The sequence below is a fragment of the Acomys russatus genome, chromosome 1 (assembly GCF_903995435.1).
Source record: "Acomys russatus chromosome 1, mAcoRus1.1, whole genome shotgun sequence".
In the NCBI taxonomy this organism is placed as follows: Eukaryota; Metazoa; Chordata; class Mammalia; order Rodentia; family Muridae; genus Acomys; species Acomys russatus.
The window spans coordinates 53,694,336-53,710,611 of NC_067137.1; the positions used below are offsets into that span (position 1 = coordinate 53,694,336).

The 16,276-nt window shown below is 41.3% G+C and overlaps 1 protein-coding gene across 4 annotated transcripts in view; it reads left to right on the top strand.

Moving 5' to 3' along the window:
• Positions 1-3,175, top strand: part of Dock4 (dedicator of cytokinesis 4) — a 415,077-nt gene extending 411,902 nt beyond the window's left edge. For 3 of the 4 annotated variants that reach the window (XM_051145099.1, XM_051145092.1, XM_051145105.1), the window contains one exon: positions 135-3,175. In XM_051145099.1, the coding sequence (XP_051001056.1) occupies positions 135-584 (450 nt within the window). In that variant the 3' untranslated portion in view covers positions 585-3,175. The remainder of the gene's footprint in view (positions 1-134) is intronic. The other variant, XM_051145097.1, reaches the window with a different exon arrangement.
• The last annotated feature ends 13,101 nt before the right edge of the window (positions 3,176-16,276 follow it).

Genomic DNA, 16,276 nt, shown 5'->3' on the forward strand with positions numbered 1-16,276 from the left:
AGGGTCATAGTTGCTTCATAAGTGTCAAAGTACAGGTGGGTACTGGAGGCCAGGGCTTCTTCAAACACCGGTTTGCGGAAACGTCTCTAACATCTGTCTCTCTTCTCTCATTACCCCACTTCTGGCGGAAGCAGGGCTCCGTACAGTCCTTCACCCCATCTCCAGTGGAGTACAGCTCCCCAGGACTGAGCTCAAATTCCCCGGTCTTGTCGGGCAGCTACAGCAGTGGGATCTCCTCGCTTAGCCGCTGTAGCACGTCAGAAACCTCAGGCTTTGAAAACCAGGGAAACGAACAGTCGCCGCCGGTGTCCATGCCGGTGCCTGTGCCCATACCCAGCTTCAGCGGGTCGGAGGAGCCTGTGCGCAAGGAGAGCAAGACTCCACCCCCCTACAGCGTCTACGAGCGGACTCTGCGGCGCCCTGTCCCGCTACCTCACAGCCTCTCCATCCCTGTCACCTCCGAGCCACCTGCCCTGCCCCCCAAGCCCTTGGCTGTGCGGTCCAGCCACCTGGAGAATGGGACTCGTAGGACTGAGCCCAGCCCGAGGCCCAGGCCCCTGCCCCGCAAGGTGTCTCAACTATAAGTCACTTTTCTACGTACCTGCGATGGATTCTTTGCCGTTTACAAGCTAAGTCTGATAAGAAGACATTTAGTGTAGGCACTTTAATATCTTTACTCAGACCTTTCTTTAAATGAATGGAATTAAATTTGCTTATTAATATAATGTTGCACAATATTAAAAGTTACTGATCTAAAACGCCAGATGTTACATGAATTATGGCTAAGTCTCATTAAAACGTTTTTCATTTGAAAGTGGTAAATTGTGAAAAAGATCCCTTTGGTACCTTTTTATGTTCACTTTTTTTTAAACGTAGTTTTATCTTAAATCCAGTACAATATTGTCACGCAGTAGAATGCGTGATAATACTGTGTACTTTTTTTCTGAAGACTTGATACTGAGAAAGCTGATCGTGTCTCTGCACACACTTTCACAATGGCCCTTTCTTAAGACTTTCCTAAGGTGAAGGCTTTGGCTCTCCCCTTGAGCAGAGTGTTGAGCGCACATCCTCAGAATTAAAGGTTAAAGCAGGCCAGTTGGATGAGACGCTTAAGGGTAGCAAGGATTGGGACAGGAAGTTGTTTAGTTCTTAAAACAAAATACTTCTCTGATGTCTGACAGCTGTCTACATTCTTAGCTCTGCTTTGTGAATCGGTTGCTAATTCTTTAAGTGCCCTGACACCATGCTATCTACTGTGTAACTTTTCAAGGTGCAATTTGCTTTCAGAGTTTCAATCAGCTAGATTAAACAAAAAGACCCCCGGAGAAGTGTTTACTTGAATATTGTACTTCCTTACTTGATGATTTCCTGTGTAACACGTGTCATTGATGAGGAGCAGATGTTCAAGGATTAAATAGGCACAAATTACTGTGTCCCATTAGCAGGGATTCGGGAATCAATACAGGACAGTAGTAAATCAATAGTGTGAAAGAAGACAAAAACCGCGGTGAAAATACATTAACATGGTTGAGTGGTAAAAGGACGTTGAAAAGGTGAGGGCATTAACTTTCAATCCTGCATAAAGTAAAGAACTCCTCAGACTCTCCCCTCTTACCAGGAGAGCTGAGCTTCTCTGTTCGTCCTATGGTCCTTTTGCTAGAGGAGGAGGTTTGTGGACCATTCTAGCATGGATACAGCAGTGTAGCATCTTAGATGGAGATAGAGTAGACATGCTGATGTGACAGTTGTAGGAGTGTGAAAAAGCACCTTGTATGTAGTAATGTATTTTTTATCTTTGTTTTTCTTTTACTGACTGTTTATAACACTCAATTGACAATAGATATGAACTGTATTTTAAACCACGCTGTTAAATATTTTCCCTCTTTTGTTGGGAAGCTCATCTTAGTTTAGTTGTATTTTTGTTGCTAGCTTACCTGGAAGGCAGTGACCACTTTTTTATATTCTCTTAATGAAACCATTCAGCAGGTATATGCTGTTGAGGCTGGTTATAGAGGTTTTCTATAATAAATGTTCAAGTATTTTTGTACATAACTGGTTAATTTTAATAAGAGATACCATTATGTGTAAAAAAAAAAAAAAGTAAAAATAAAAGCAAACAGTTGTGGATGCAGTATGATTGTTATAATTATGCCAAATACTTTATGTATGGAAAATATTTGTACATATGTGCTTTTAACAATAATTCTGCCATATTGACTTTACAATTTTGAATGTCAGAAAATTAATATATGTAAAAATATTTATGTTTAGTGAAAGTATTCATAATTGAGGAAAGGAACATATGAATTTTAGCTTTGTATCTTGCAGGTTTTGCAGTTAGAAATTTCTTGAACTAGCACTTGCATTTGATAATAACACTTTGTGTTTGTAATCACATCCTAAAATATATATATTCCTACCCATATACATGTACGTAGGAAGCTCCATGTTTCTGTTGCTGTAAAGAAGCAAAATCTTTCCCTTAAGTAAGATGACATGCATAAGATAACAGAGCCTCTTTGATTTCCTTTTCCTGTGTAATTTAGTAGATTTCTTGACTAGTGCTTGGACACAGAATAAATCAGTGTTATTTGCTCTTGAAGGCTTTTTTTTTTTCTTTTTTGGGGGGCAGTGAATAGTTGACTTTATTATGTGAGTGTATTTCTAAAGCAGCTATATAGCAGAACATTTCGAGAGATTTTGTTAGCTCAGATGTTCATGTTGATTGCTGCTGGGTAAATATTAAATAAAGTTATCAGATTAATCTTAATGTTTCTGCCTTTATTCCGGTCATCAGCGTGGCTTTGCATAGAATAGTGGCTACATAAATCTCTTGGTCTTGCAATCATGAGATCTGTAGACTTCTTTTGTGATAGATCCTATTTCTGTTGCTGTTGGACTCTAAACACAGATCATTTATGCCATAGAGAACAGGAGTTGAAAAGTTAACGGTGTAAGTTACCATCCTGTGGAGAAGATAACATTTACCTGGGCAGCTGAACACGAATGAGTTTAACTAAAGCCAATTTAGCAAATCAAGCCATCAGAGTTTGCCTGCATTAGAAAACTTGACACAAAACAGATAACTGCCAGGTGGACAAGGCAATGGTTAAATGCTGCCCTTGACAGCTGTGACATGGTCTGTCTGGATGCTAGCTCTTTGCCCTGCCCTTTTTCAAAATGATAGGACATATATTTCATAATCACTTGAAAAAAATCCATTAAAAAATGGCTGTTAAGTCTGCTTTTTAAATTAAATTTATTAATTTATTCTTATTACATCTCAATGGTTATCCCATCCCTTGTATTCTCCCATTCCTCCCTCCCTCCCATTTTCCCCTTACTCCCCTCCCCTATGACTGTTCCTGAGGGGGACTTCCTCCCCCTGTGTATGCTCATAGGGTATCAAGTCTCTTCTTGGTAACCTGCTATCCTTCCTCTGAGTGCCACCAGGTCTCCCCCTCCAGGAGACATGGTCAAATATGAGGCACCAGAGTTCGTGTGAAAGTCATACCCCAGTCTGCTTTTTAACTTCACAACATGTGTTCATGCTGTGAAAGGCTTACATCTGTGTAAGTCAATGAAACACACACCTTCTTGAAGGCCATTGTCCGTTTCCCAAGTGCTTCTCAGTATTGACTACAGCATCTTGGGTCCTTTGTGAGTGCTTTCATTATGACTCGGCCTGCAAGTGTCCTGGCACTGTGCATAATCACAATACGGATAGAGAAGATTCCTGCCTCGGTAGGTTTCTCTCTGGTTTGCTGCTGGTTGTTCCATGGAAGACAACAATGAGAGTAACACACTGCACTGGCTTGTTTTAACCTTTACACATTACAGGGTGATTTATATCAAAATGTATGAATACTTAATCATGGCCCTAGTTCTACAAGAAAACCAGAGAGAAAGGGTTGTTTTGGTTTTTCTTGGGGTCTAAGGCTAGATATTCTCACATTCCTGGCCTCTTGTTCTAAGGGTTAAAACTAGCACACAACTTTGCAAAAGTAGCAAGGGAGCTTTACTGAAGGCAAAGCCATGATAGCAAGCCATGGGAGTGAGGGTCCTCATGGGCCCCAGGGTTATTGTTTGGGGCTTCCTTTTATGGAGTTAAAGAATGGAGGTGTGGTGAGAGAGTTGTTTGTTTGTTTGTTTGTTTGTTTTTGATTGACAGATTAAGTTATATAATCATTCCCTTCCCTTACTGTATCTAATTTTAATCTTTCACACCCAATTATACATAGGCATAAGGTGGTAAATGGGATTCACACAGAGGACACCGTTTGTATTGTGCATGCACTCAGATCCCAGACTGTTGCAGGACCAAGTTTACTGGTCACTGCTACAAGGAAGTGAGCCCCACCTTGCCAGCTCGGAGAAGCAAGAGCACAATTTCATTTACATTTTGGAGTTTTGTTTAGGGCCTTGGTAGAGATTAAATAAAGATTGTACTTACCCTCCTGTTAGCTTGGTTTCCAGCAAAGCTGGGAGTTTGTTACTGGGATAAGGTCAGCACGATTCCCAGCCTGAGGGCCAGTGTTAGGGAGGCAATTGATGAGGAAGAATTGGGTTTAGTCAAAGGCTAGCATCTAAAGAGAATAGCAGGCTGTTAACCTCAGAGCTGCATCTTGGGATGTGCAGGACCACAGAGAGCTTGGAAGTAGACAAAGGTGGGGCAGTGGGAAGGACTGTGTGCCAAGGGGTCTCCTTCCACAGAATGCCTCTCTTCCTTCTCCGGAACACTTCAAGGGACCTCATCCTGGATTGGCTCCTATAGTTCTTATCAGACAGAAATATTACTTGTCTGGAAGTCAACTCCAACATGACTTTATGTTTTGTTAGTTGGAGAATTGAACTAAAGACTTAAGAGCTTACAGAGGTGAGCAAGTGTTCTGAGTTCTATAACTCTGAAGAGGAGTTAGCAGTTAACATCTTAAACTACTTAATTGCTGAGAGTTTGATGCCAGCCTGGGCTACTAATAAGTTCCAAAGCAGCCTGGGGTTACACAAGATACTATCTCAAAAACTCAAACAACCAAAAGTTAGGAACAAGCCTTGTAGAAAGGCAAAGAGTGTTTCAACTTTCAACTGGTGCATTTTGTTGAAGAGTTTATAGGTCTGTTTGTATTTTCCTTTTATTAATAATAGTTATGTTACTATAAAAAATACCTGAGAGAGTAGATGAATTCTAGTGAACAAAAAAAATATGAAGTCATATTCATTAGGCATAAACTATGAAATTGATGCTTTTTCTGAACAAGAATTTTCAGCATGGCTATAATCACAGACCTGGAAATACAGCACTATTTTTTATTTGATGTTAATAGGATTTATTTTTATATTATATCATTCATGTACAAGACAAAGAATTGACTCTACTTAGTTTTCCATTTCTCTATTAACAGACCCTGTTTTGTTTCTAATTTTTGGCTCCACAAATAACACCACGAAGACTCTTATAATACAGAGCATGTCCCGTGTTCTGCATTATTTCCTTATAGTGAATATCAAACAAAGATGGCTTTCTGACTGGGACTGCAAGGGCAAAGGAATCCTGGATTTTATATGTAATTTCCTGTGTAAAAGGAGAAAACATATTTGCTATTCTCTCCATGGTTCTCAGCAGGGACTGCTACATGACCTTATTTTTGGGGAGACATGAACAAACATCTACTCACCCCAGATAGGGAACCAATGAGAGACCAAAGTAAAGACACCAATTGAGTTCAACTTGGTAAACCACTAAGTGTTGTTGTTGATTGACCAATACTGGCCTAGTAATGTTTATTACCAGGCCTATAATTATTATTATGTCAGTATAACCCACTTGTAATCAATCAAGACACAGAAACTTGTTATATCTTAAAATAGGCTTAGTTAACCTGGGGCAGGGCAGATATCAATACCCTAAACTATTTCCCATAGTGCATCAGGTAGCCCTATGCCTGGAATGCATAGGGCCTTGGTTTCTATCCCCAGTGCTGCCGAAAGTTAAAAACAAATCAAGAGATTGTATGCAAGATGTAATCCTTTGCCTTCCAGTGGTAAGAGTTTTGTGACGTAGTCCTTCCCAGAACAGACAGGGAGATACCGGGTATTCCCTTTAGAGCAATGGTTCCTAATGCTGTGACCTTTCAATACCGTTCCTCATGTGTAGTAGAAAGTTCTAGTGCCTTTAAAGACTTAGTTATGTCATGTAAACATGTTTTTGTTTTACTCCCAGGTGTGAGATATGGGACTGATGCAGATTGTTCACAACAGCAAACTATTTGCCGCGTGTCGTCTCTGAGTAGGGCTCTTTGCCAGCTGCAGATAGTTTAATTCCCAGGACTCTGGAGCAGGAAAATAAAAGCCAGAGCCAGGGATTAGGGTAGCACTCTAAGAAAGAAGAATATTGTTGCTTCCTCCTGCTGCTCCTGGTTGTTGTCGATGCAGTTTGATGAGAAGTTGGAGATATCCTCAAACAAAGATTGGACTTGCCCCAAGGACCCCAGTGACCCTAACCATCAGGATGTAGCCAAAGAGAACACCACCTCTTCTCCCCAGTAACCTTTCTCTCCTACCTGGTTGGGAGGGATTGGGACGGAGAAGGGAGAAAGAGATGTGAGAAATCACAATACATTAAAGTAGCTTTTTAAAAGGCACCAACACTCATGTTATGGTGACCCCAGCCATAAAATGATTTTAATTGCTACTTTACAACTGTAATTTTGCTACTGTTATGAATCATAATGAAAATATCTGTGTTTTTTGATGGCCGTGGGCCTGTGAAAGGATTCTTCAATCCCTAAATTGGTCATGACACACAGGTTAAGGACTGCTGCTTGAGAGATTATAAATTTCTCTTACAAAAAGGTAACTTCACTGTTTTCAGCTCTTTTTCGAAATAATTCAAAATAAGTCTTATGCTAACCTACCATATTGTGAGGCAGTATATTCTGGTCTCCAAATGTTGTATTTTAGAGTAACATATTCTGGTGTCCTTTATTGGAATGTTGATAAATTAATTCCCCAAAGTGTTCTATCCCTTTTAATACCACTGTGACCAGCAGTGGGAGACATAGCCCAGTGCTGCCGTCTGTAAGGCCTGAGAAGTTGCCCACAGAAGCCTTTATTCAGTTGTAATTGCTTAGACTGCAAGACAAGTCAGTAGGGAGCAAAGTTGGAATGCATTAAGGAAAGGACAGGTACACATAAGGATGGGTACAGCCTTCTCAAGAGTTGTATCCTTGGGATTTTAGATAACTCTTCCATGAACAAACTGTAATAGAGGGTAGGATTACTCAGGAATTAAGGTCCAAGTGGAGGCAGGGAAGCCTAAGACTGGTTGGGGATTTTCCTGGAATAGAGTTTATTTCCTTTTTATATCGGGTATATGGGGTATATACCAGGGGGATATGCCATTCTAGAGACACGATGAGATTCAGCCAGTTTGGAGAGTGTCTAAATAGCCATATAAAATCCTACTGTAATTCAACTCTCCAATCACCTTGGTGAGAACAGGAGACACAAACTGGTCAAGTAGGCCAGGGACCACAAAGCAGTTCCCAGTATGTGCTGCCTGGAGGTCAGAAATGCCAAGAGGGAGTTCCGGTGCCTGTCCTTTGTTCTCTCCTAAAGGAGCACCTCAAGCCTAAAGGCTATGTGTGCTGGTTACCAGCCTCACCCACACAGGATCTCTATGCTCCTCTTCCTCTTCCTCTCTCTGTCTTAAGCTTCCAGGTATGAATTGATAATACATTTCTTACTAAACCTCACTTTCTATGGTTTGTGAATTTCATTCCTTGGATTTTTTGAGAAGAACCTGAAAGCCACAACCTTTTTGGTGGCTTTGATGACCATCAAGTTTTCCAGACCTGTGCTGGCTAGTTTCATATCAACTTGACACAAGCTAGCATTATCTGAAAGGAAGGAACCTAAATTGAGAAAATGCCTCCATAAGTTCTGACCATAGGGCATTTTCTTATTCTGTGATTGATGGGGGAGGGCCCAGTCCATTGGGGGTGGTACCACCCCTGGGTTAATGGTTCTGGGCTCTAAGAAAGCAGGCTGAGCAAGCCATGGGGAGCAAGCTAGCAAGCAGCACCACACCATGGCCTCTGCATCAGTCCCTACCTCCAGATTTCTGCCTCACTACTTTTGATGATAAACTGTTATGTGAACTGTTAGTGAAATAAACCCTTTCCTCTCCAAGTTGGCTTTTCATCATGGTGTTTCCTCACAGCAATAGTACCCTAAGACAAGAGCCCTGGCTCTTCAAGAAGAGAAAGGTTTTATCATTCTCAAAGTCACTTGAATATTCCTATATCATCAGCAGCCACTAGCCACCAAGTTTGCCTTTCCACCCAGTGCTTGTGAGCCTACCCTCCTCCCATCAAGATATTCTTCTATCTTTTTTTAAAGATTAAATATTAATATGATATACTGCTTCTGGGGGTTCTCTTTTTTTGCCAACTTAATACATGGGAAGAAAATATTGCTGTTATTTCCTAAACCTTGAGAAATGTTAATAAATCAACTAAGTCTTTTGCAGAATCTTATGCTAAGGAAATTGATAGCCTGATAAAAGGCAGTGACAGGAAAGATGAAAAGTAATAGCCTTAAAACTTAGAATGACATTTTGAGAAAATATTTTATTCTACAGAGGAGATTTTTGGGAAGACTCTAAGACCTGTATGTTGATACAGAATCCACTAACAGTTCTCAGATTCTGCACTCACCGACCATCAGACTTTGAAACAGGGCAGCTTTGGGGGAGAGGGAGGATGTTCATGTCTTTGACAGAGTCACTCTTTCCTGATCCTTTAATCTTTCGTTAAAATGCTACAGGAGGTAGACATCCATAACCATGTTCTAGGCCTGAGAAAAAGAAGAGACACTGGCCCTGGCTGGACCTTTCTGTATCTCCTTTCTCTCTCCATAAGAGCCCTTTTCTCCTGAACTTGCCTCCAATGCAGGGACTCTGTGATGATACCTTTCTCGTTGCCTTTTCTTTCTTAGGAGTTTTTCTATCAATTTAATTGGATTATCCTAGGAGTGAGCAGCTAAGCTGGTTTAGTAGCACTTTATGCAGCATTTCCCTGCAGTTCATAACCAGAGGGGTAGCCACGTTCTTCAAGCAACATTTTCCCTATAAAGCAAAGGAAGGGAGAAAGGTCGGAAGGAAGGAAAGGAGAGCTTGATGGACAATAATTGTTGCTGTAGAGATGGCTTGGCAGTTAAGAATGCACACTGCACTTATTGAAGCTCCCAGCCCTCACACCAGGTGGCTTACTACCACCTCTAACTCCAGCTCCAGGGAGAGTGACACCTCTGGCCTCTGCAGACACCTGCCGTCATGTGACATAAACACACACACACACACACACACACACACACACACACAAACACACACACACACACTTTATATATATATATATATATAAACAAAGTAAAAAAGGAAAGAACTGCCTCTGGAGAGTGCAAGTGGCTGAGGGGGGAATGTGAAGGACTCCTGTTTTTCTTACTGGCTTTATAGAATTATATGTATGCATGACTGATATATTTTAAGAAATTAAAAAAGTGTAATGGCATAACTTTCAGACCCTACACTACTGGCTTTGCCACCCTATCTACTTTTTCTTCCACCATATAACAGCAAATCTGGATCTCAGCCTTTCTGAGAAGCACAGACAGACTTTCCAAGCAAGGGTTACAGAAGAGAATGTGTGTGGCTGACAAGAGGAGGGGCGAGTGGGGAGCTTTTCCACCCAGATGAAAGCTAGAGCCACTGTGACCCAAAGTGAATGCAGCCAATTTTAATCCCAAGAAGTGCTTCGTGGTGGCTTAGCGAATGGGCTATCCTGTTCTTTACAGGTGGCACCAAGCAGCCAATAGAAAGCACCTTTATTTTCTATTTTTACATATACATTTATATTATTACACATATATACAATAAACTACATACAGCAAGAAGAACCATGAAACAAGTGTTACATTCATAGTGTTTCATGGTCATGTCAATTACTAGTCTATTTTTATCACAAGAATATATGCCCTAGGTTTAACAGATAGATATGATTCTATAGATAAGGTAATATAGTTAGATAAGGTCTTCAAAATTCCCAGAGACCTACAGAATATGGCATTTAAAGATGTTTTTATTGTTTTAAACATTCTTTGACAACAGAAGCACTTTTAGAAAGCTCTCCAAGGCCTCTGCAGATGCTGTAAGTTTGTTTGTGTCAACAGTGTGGGTTTTCTCACTCTGATGAATGCTCACACAGGTCTTGATGTGATTCAGAACAAGTGCTGACTGCACCAGCTCATTTGCTTCCAAGAGAGAAAAAAAAAAAAAAATTAAGAAGTGCATGGTAACTGGTGGACATGGGCCTGTAAGAATGAAACGTGAAGGGGGCTGGAGAGATGGATCCTAGTTAAGAGCCCTTGTTAGTCTATGTGAAATCTGCAGTTTGGATCATAGCATTGCCATCCAATGGCTCAGAAATACCTATAAATCCAGCACCAAAGGATCCAACACCCCTTTAAGGCCTCCATGGTCATGTGCACATATCACGTACACACACGTTCACATAAATAAAAAGTAAACTTTTTTCCAAAAAGGATTTCCCTTTCTCCTAGCTAAAAAGAAAATGAAGGGCAAGGATTATTTAGTTCAGGTGGACACAATTCCTATTCCACTGGGATCCACAGCAGCTGGAGTTTCCCCAATCTTTTAAGGACCTCAGCTAAAGCCAAACTGGGATAGGTGGCTTCTAAGCAGAAATGAATTTTAGAGTGACCCACTTCCAAGCAGAGTTAGGTTTTATTTTTAGGGGGGGGGGTTGTTTGTTTGTTTGTTGCAGCCATCTTGGGTTGAATAACTTAGCGATTAAGAGCACTTGCTACTCTTGCAGAATAGAGTTCAGCTCCTGGCACCCACATAGTGGCTTGCAACCCTCTGCAATCGCAGCCCAGGGGGATCCAGCACCCTCGGCCGCCTTCTTTGTCACTGGACATGTATGCAGTACCTTTATGCTCAAGCAAAACAATCATACACATAAAAAAAGTTTTTGTTTTGCTTTGTTTTGTTTTTAATTTGAAGACATTTTGAAGCTGTGGAGATGGCTTAGTAAGTATTGTTCTTGCTGCAAAGCATGAATGCCTGAGTTCACATGGCTAGTACTCACTTTTAAAAGCAGGTGTGACAGCATGCGCCTTTAACCTAAGCACCAGGACAGGGTTCTGTGGAGTGGACGTGCAAAGACACGTAGATCCCCAAAGCTTGCTCGCCTAGTCAAAATGTCAAGTTTGCTTTTTGGTGAGAGACCCTGTCTCAAAAACATAAAGTTGAGTGTTATGAGGGAAGATGTTCAAACTCTTTATCTCTGAACTCCACATGGATGCACAGGCAAGCACACACACCAGGAAGGAGGGAGGGAGGGAAAGGGTCAGAGGGGTAACAAGAGATGTGCTCAGAAAGAATGTTACACCCAAGAGCACATTTGATTATCTCTACAACAGTCAGCTAAAGGATTTTGGTTGCACCTGAAGCTATTATTATGAAACGGTTGCCAAGAAACATAATTGAGAAATGGGGATGGCTCCTGAGGGCTCCTGGAAGGATTACAACGAGAAGGTTAAAGTGTAAATCACAGGGTGAAAGGAAACTAGGCTAAATTTACTATAAACAAAGTTAACAGTCTTGTTTGAAATTCTCAGAAGTAAGACTCTCCCCAAGGTTGTATATGTGTCTAGGCCTTAAGCCTGGGTCTTTGTTATTATTTCATTAGCTATCTTTATGTGAAAGCAGATTGACTCCGTTGCCACAGTCTTTAGAGAGGATACCATTTGGGCTGGACTTCTTTTGGACTCCAGAGTGAGTGTTTCTCTCCCTTCCTATGTCCTCACAAGGTTCTATGTCCCTCCGTCCTGCCTCAATATGACGACGTCAATACCTGTATTCATAAAGACTGCACCCAAGTTGACCTAAAAAGTCATTAGGATACTATGAATCTCTAAACTATTGGAAAGAAAAGGAGAAAATGTCAGTAGATGAAGAAGTGGATAGTTTTAAAAAGATGGCTCATAAACCTACATGGAAAAATAATTATTCTATTCAAAGAAAAATAAAACGTTAGTGAAGCAGCACTGTGTATTAGGCTTCTCTGGAGAAGCAGAGCCGATAGGAATATATATTAAAAGGAGAATTAGATTGACATGTGCAATAGCACCTATGTAGCCCACATGTGGCTGCTTTACGCTGGACCCAGTAGCAGCTCAAGGCTCTGGGCCTGATGCCTCACAGTGTAGGCCTGGGCTAAAGACCCGGAAGATTCCTAGAGAACCACCCCTCCTCAGTTCACACCTGAAAACCAAAAAGCTGGGTTCTAAGTCAGTGGAGGATGGTGGCGTCTGCAGCAACAGCTACAGGATGCCCCCAAAGCAGACAATGCACCTGCACGGTGTGCACGTGAAAAGTTTGCTTTCTCAGACTTCCTTTTGTCTGACCTACTACACAAAGATGTGGCCCACAATTGGGGATGAGGGGTGAGGGTTGGGAGGAGGGTCTTCCCTACTTCAATTAAATTTATCAAGAAAACCTCTGGCAGGTATGCCCAACTGTCAATTAATTCCAAATCCAGGCACGTTGACAACCAAGATTTGCACATTTGTTGTTTATTACAGTAGCTAAATGTGTAAGATGACAGGAGAGAATTGCAGACAGAACACGGTGAAAGCTGCAGTCTTTGATAGCGTTCCTGGCACGAAAACAGGATAATCATTCTGAAACAGTTTGCCAACATGGATCACACGTCATGTTCTTTGAGCATATAATCTCATAGTGACATTTCTTTCGTTATATTTCTTAAAGTCGTAACAGAATTGCAAAGACAAAAAGGCCAAGGGACAGACAAGTCAAAATGTTTTCCAGAAGCAGGAAATCTCTTTTGAGGAAAAGGAGTGGATTTGGCAAATGCTGCCAACAGTCACTCCTGGGGACAATCTCCTGGAGTATTCGCAGACGTGGTGAGGTGGCCAGCTCTTCTCACTTCCCTTCCCTCTCACTGTGGCACCGAGAATCCCTGTACTCAGGACACCTGGACTGATGTTTATAAGCAGGGACTGTAGAGTCGAGGTAAGTGATCAGAAAAAGAGCTGTTGGCCTATGATGTCCTGCAGGGTCCAGGGGAGGCAAGGAAAGCTAAGCGCTGCAGGGGTCGGGGCGGGGCGCGGGGGAGGTGGGGGGGAGGAGAGCCTTGTGACAGGACGAGAGACAAGAGACTGAAGCACAAAGAGAATTCTTTCAGCTGTAGGAGAAAGTGGCACGTGCAAAGGCACGTCAATATTTCCCGTCAGGAACTTCTAGCACATTTTTCCTGAAATGAGAAAAAGAAGACTAGAATTTGAACATTTATTTTGTCTTCAATTCATGATGGTCTTTAACTGGGACAAATTTCTCTTTGTTCTCTTTCTGGATGCTGTGGTGCTATGACACACACTGCTTCTCACTCATTTCGTTTCGTTTGGGGTTTGTTGTTGTTGTTGTTGTTGTTGTTTTTCGAGACCGGTTTTCGCTGTGTAGCCTTGGCTATCTTACACTTTTTTTGTAGACCAGACCGGCCTCGAACTCACAGCGATCCGTCTACCTCTGCTTTCCCGAGTGCTGCTGCTTTTCAGTTCTGGGTAAAATACACAGGGAATCTCCATTGTCATCTTTACTGGTGCAAATGAAACTGACCTGTGACTTCCTCCAGGCTTTTCTAGCATGGGCTTCGGGAAATCTCAAAGGCTAAGTAAGAGGGAGGTGGAAATCCAACTCTGAATGAAGCCTAGTGTGGGGGAGATATGGGGTCCCCTAGCAACTGTTATTGTTGGTGACATAAGGTGGACGTTGGGAATACTGCTTTCAATACTTTCTCTAAAGAGTAAAACATTTTCCAGCTGTGGTTTTCTAGAATGGTCTCTTGCAAAGAGAAGTTTCTTTGATGAGGCGTGAGAATTGCATTTACCTTTGAGTATAAGAACGATTATTCAGACCTAGTTAGGAATGATGCTGGTCTAGTGAAGCGTGATTTGTGGATTCTCCTCCAGGAACTAGGATTTCACCAACCCTGGGTAGCTGGCGAGGCCTCCAGTTCCAAGCATGCGCCGTGGAACCTGCAGTACCGGGCATGCGTTGTGGAGCCTCACACACCTAAAGCCAAGGGACCTTTGTAGAAGAGAGCGGAAACATTTAAGAGTCAAAGAACCAGCGAATTTGCTGTGAAATTGTGTTTCTAGGACTGTCAGAAGCTACACCCACATCCATAAGTCTTATCAACATGACTGCTTATAACGTGACCTGGATAAGGTCAACAAAAATAGACATGGGAAAGAGGAGAGGGAAAAGCAAAGAGGCCTCAACCCTACACAAAGAACCATGGGCAACTGAGGAATGAAGAGCGCACCAAATGGTTATCCAACACCAGTCATGCCTGAAAACACACATACATGTAATCTTATACAGCCTGAACAGGTTGTACTTATATATTTTATAATTAATATAGAATATGTAAGTGATGAAAAAAGGACCATGAACTTCAGGAGAGTAAGGATAGTACTTGGGAGGGTTTGGAGGGAGGAAAGGGAAAGGAGAATGACGTAATTGTAATTTCAAAAGCTGAAAAAAACCTGTTTTTTTTTTTAAAGAGAAGTGCTTTTACAGAAATGATTACTTATTGCTGTGGCATACAGAGTTTAGCAGGATACAGTCTTAGTAACATTCCATCGCTTAGTGAGCTTCAACCCGTTTTTATTCCTCTCTAACCTACCTTGTTCAGCTATGATTTTAGACTTCTTAGGCTGAAAGCCTGGAGTTCATCTTGAACTTTGAGCCTTGAGTGCTTGATTGCTGCAGATTTCAAGTCAAAAATACTCGAGCAACCCTGGTGAGTCGGTAATATCTGTCAGATGCCAGTTTCTCTTTCTCCTATATTCCTATCATTGGCTTTTAACAAAAATCCTCACATTCTTTAAAGTTCACGGGTGCTATTTGTCATTCAGAAAATTTTCCAAGTCAGGTGCCTCAAATATTAAGAGCATAATGCTAATTGAGAAGAGGGCACTAACAGCAGGGCTTCCGGGAGGGGCAGAAGTGACCTTTGCCTTTCTGCAGGACTTCTATCAAGGGCATTGGCTGCCCACTGAGTGATGCTGAAGAGAGAAACATGGTCCGCTAAATCGTATGAGTATGCTGAGGGCTCACAATGAAAGCAGTTAGTTCTCTGATCTGTTCTTTCAAGGGCTGAAAGCCTGAGTAGAGTGAGACCTTGGGCAAAATGTCTACCAAACACATCTAGCATTCTCCTCAACCCAGCAACTCCATTGCTGAGAATTTATTCTAAGAAGGTGTCTTTGTAAGAAATGTGCACAGATATTTATGCATAATCATTGCAACACTGATTGTAATAGAAGTTGAAACATCCTGACTGATTAACAGCCAGGAATAGTTTTAATAAGATATTCATACCATGTGATAATCAATAGTTATTAAAATTATTATGTACCTGTATATTTATAAATATGGAAGCACTTTGAAATATTTAGTTATATTTATGATATAACTTTATGATTTGTATTTGTATCAACTAATTAATTAAATTTAAATTAATTAAAGAAGTTAATTAATTGAAAATACTTATAAATAGTTATAAAATAGCACGTATAAACATTATCAAAATTATCTACATATACATTGTTAGAAATATATTCTTAGAATATGTCAAAAGACAGTATTGATTAAATCACAGTATAGGAACTATAGGTAAGCATTCCCTCTCTGGTGTTTTAAATTTTTATATTAATTTGTATAAAAATAAGTAATAAGTAGGTGAATAAATGATAAGAATCAGAAAATCCTATAGAGGCTGCTGTGGTAACCCTGAGACACTGAGCCTAAAGGGAAGTGTAATAGGATGATGTAAGCCAAAAAAGGCATCAAGGAGGTGGTAACTTTTCCCCAAAGAGTTAAGGAACAATCAGAAATGACAATGCAGGGAAGAACATTCCATTCCATTGCCTCTGGGAGCAGAGAGCTTGGAACGAGTAGCATCCAGAGGCTGACACACAGATTCTGGAATAGTAAGATGTTTCTGGGAGACACCTTGGCTTTGACGGAGGCAAGAATGCTCCTGGAGATGAAAAGAGGTTCAGGGGACAGGCTCAGGATGGATCTTGAGAAGGAAGACAGATGCTTCTTCCTTTGGAGGACTCAGAGCTGATAGAGACCAGCATCTCTTAGGGATATGGAAGGAGGTTA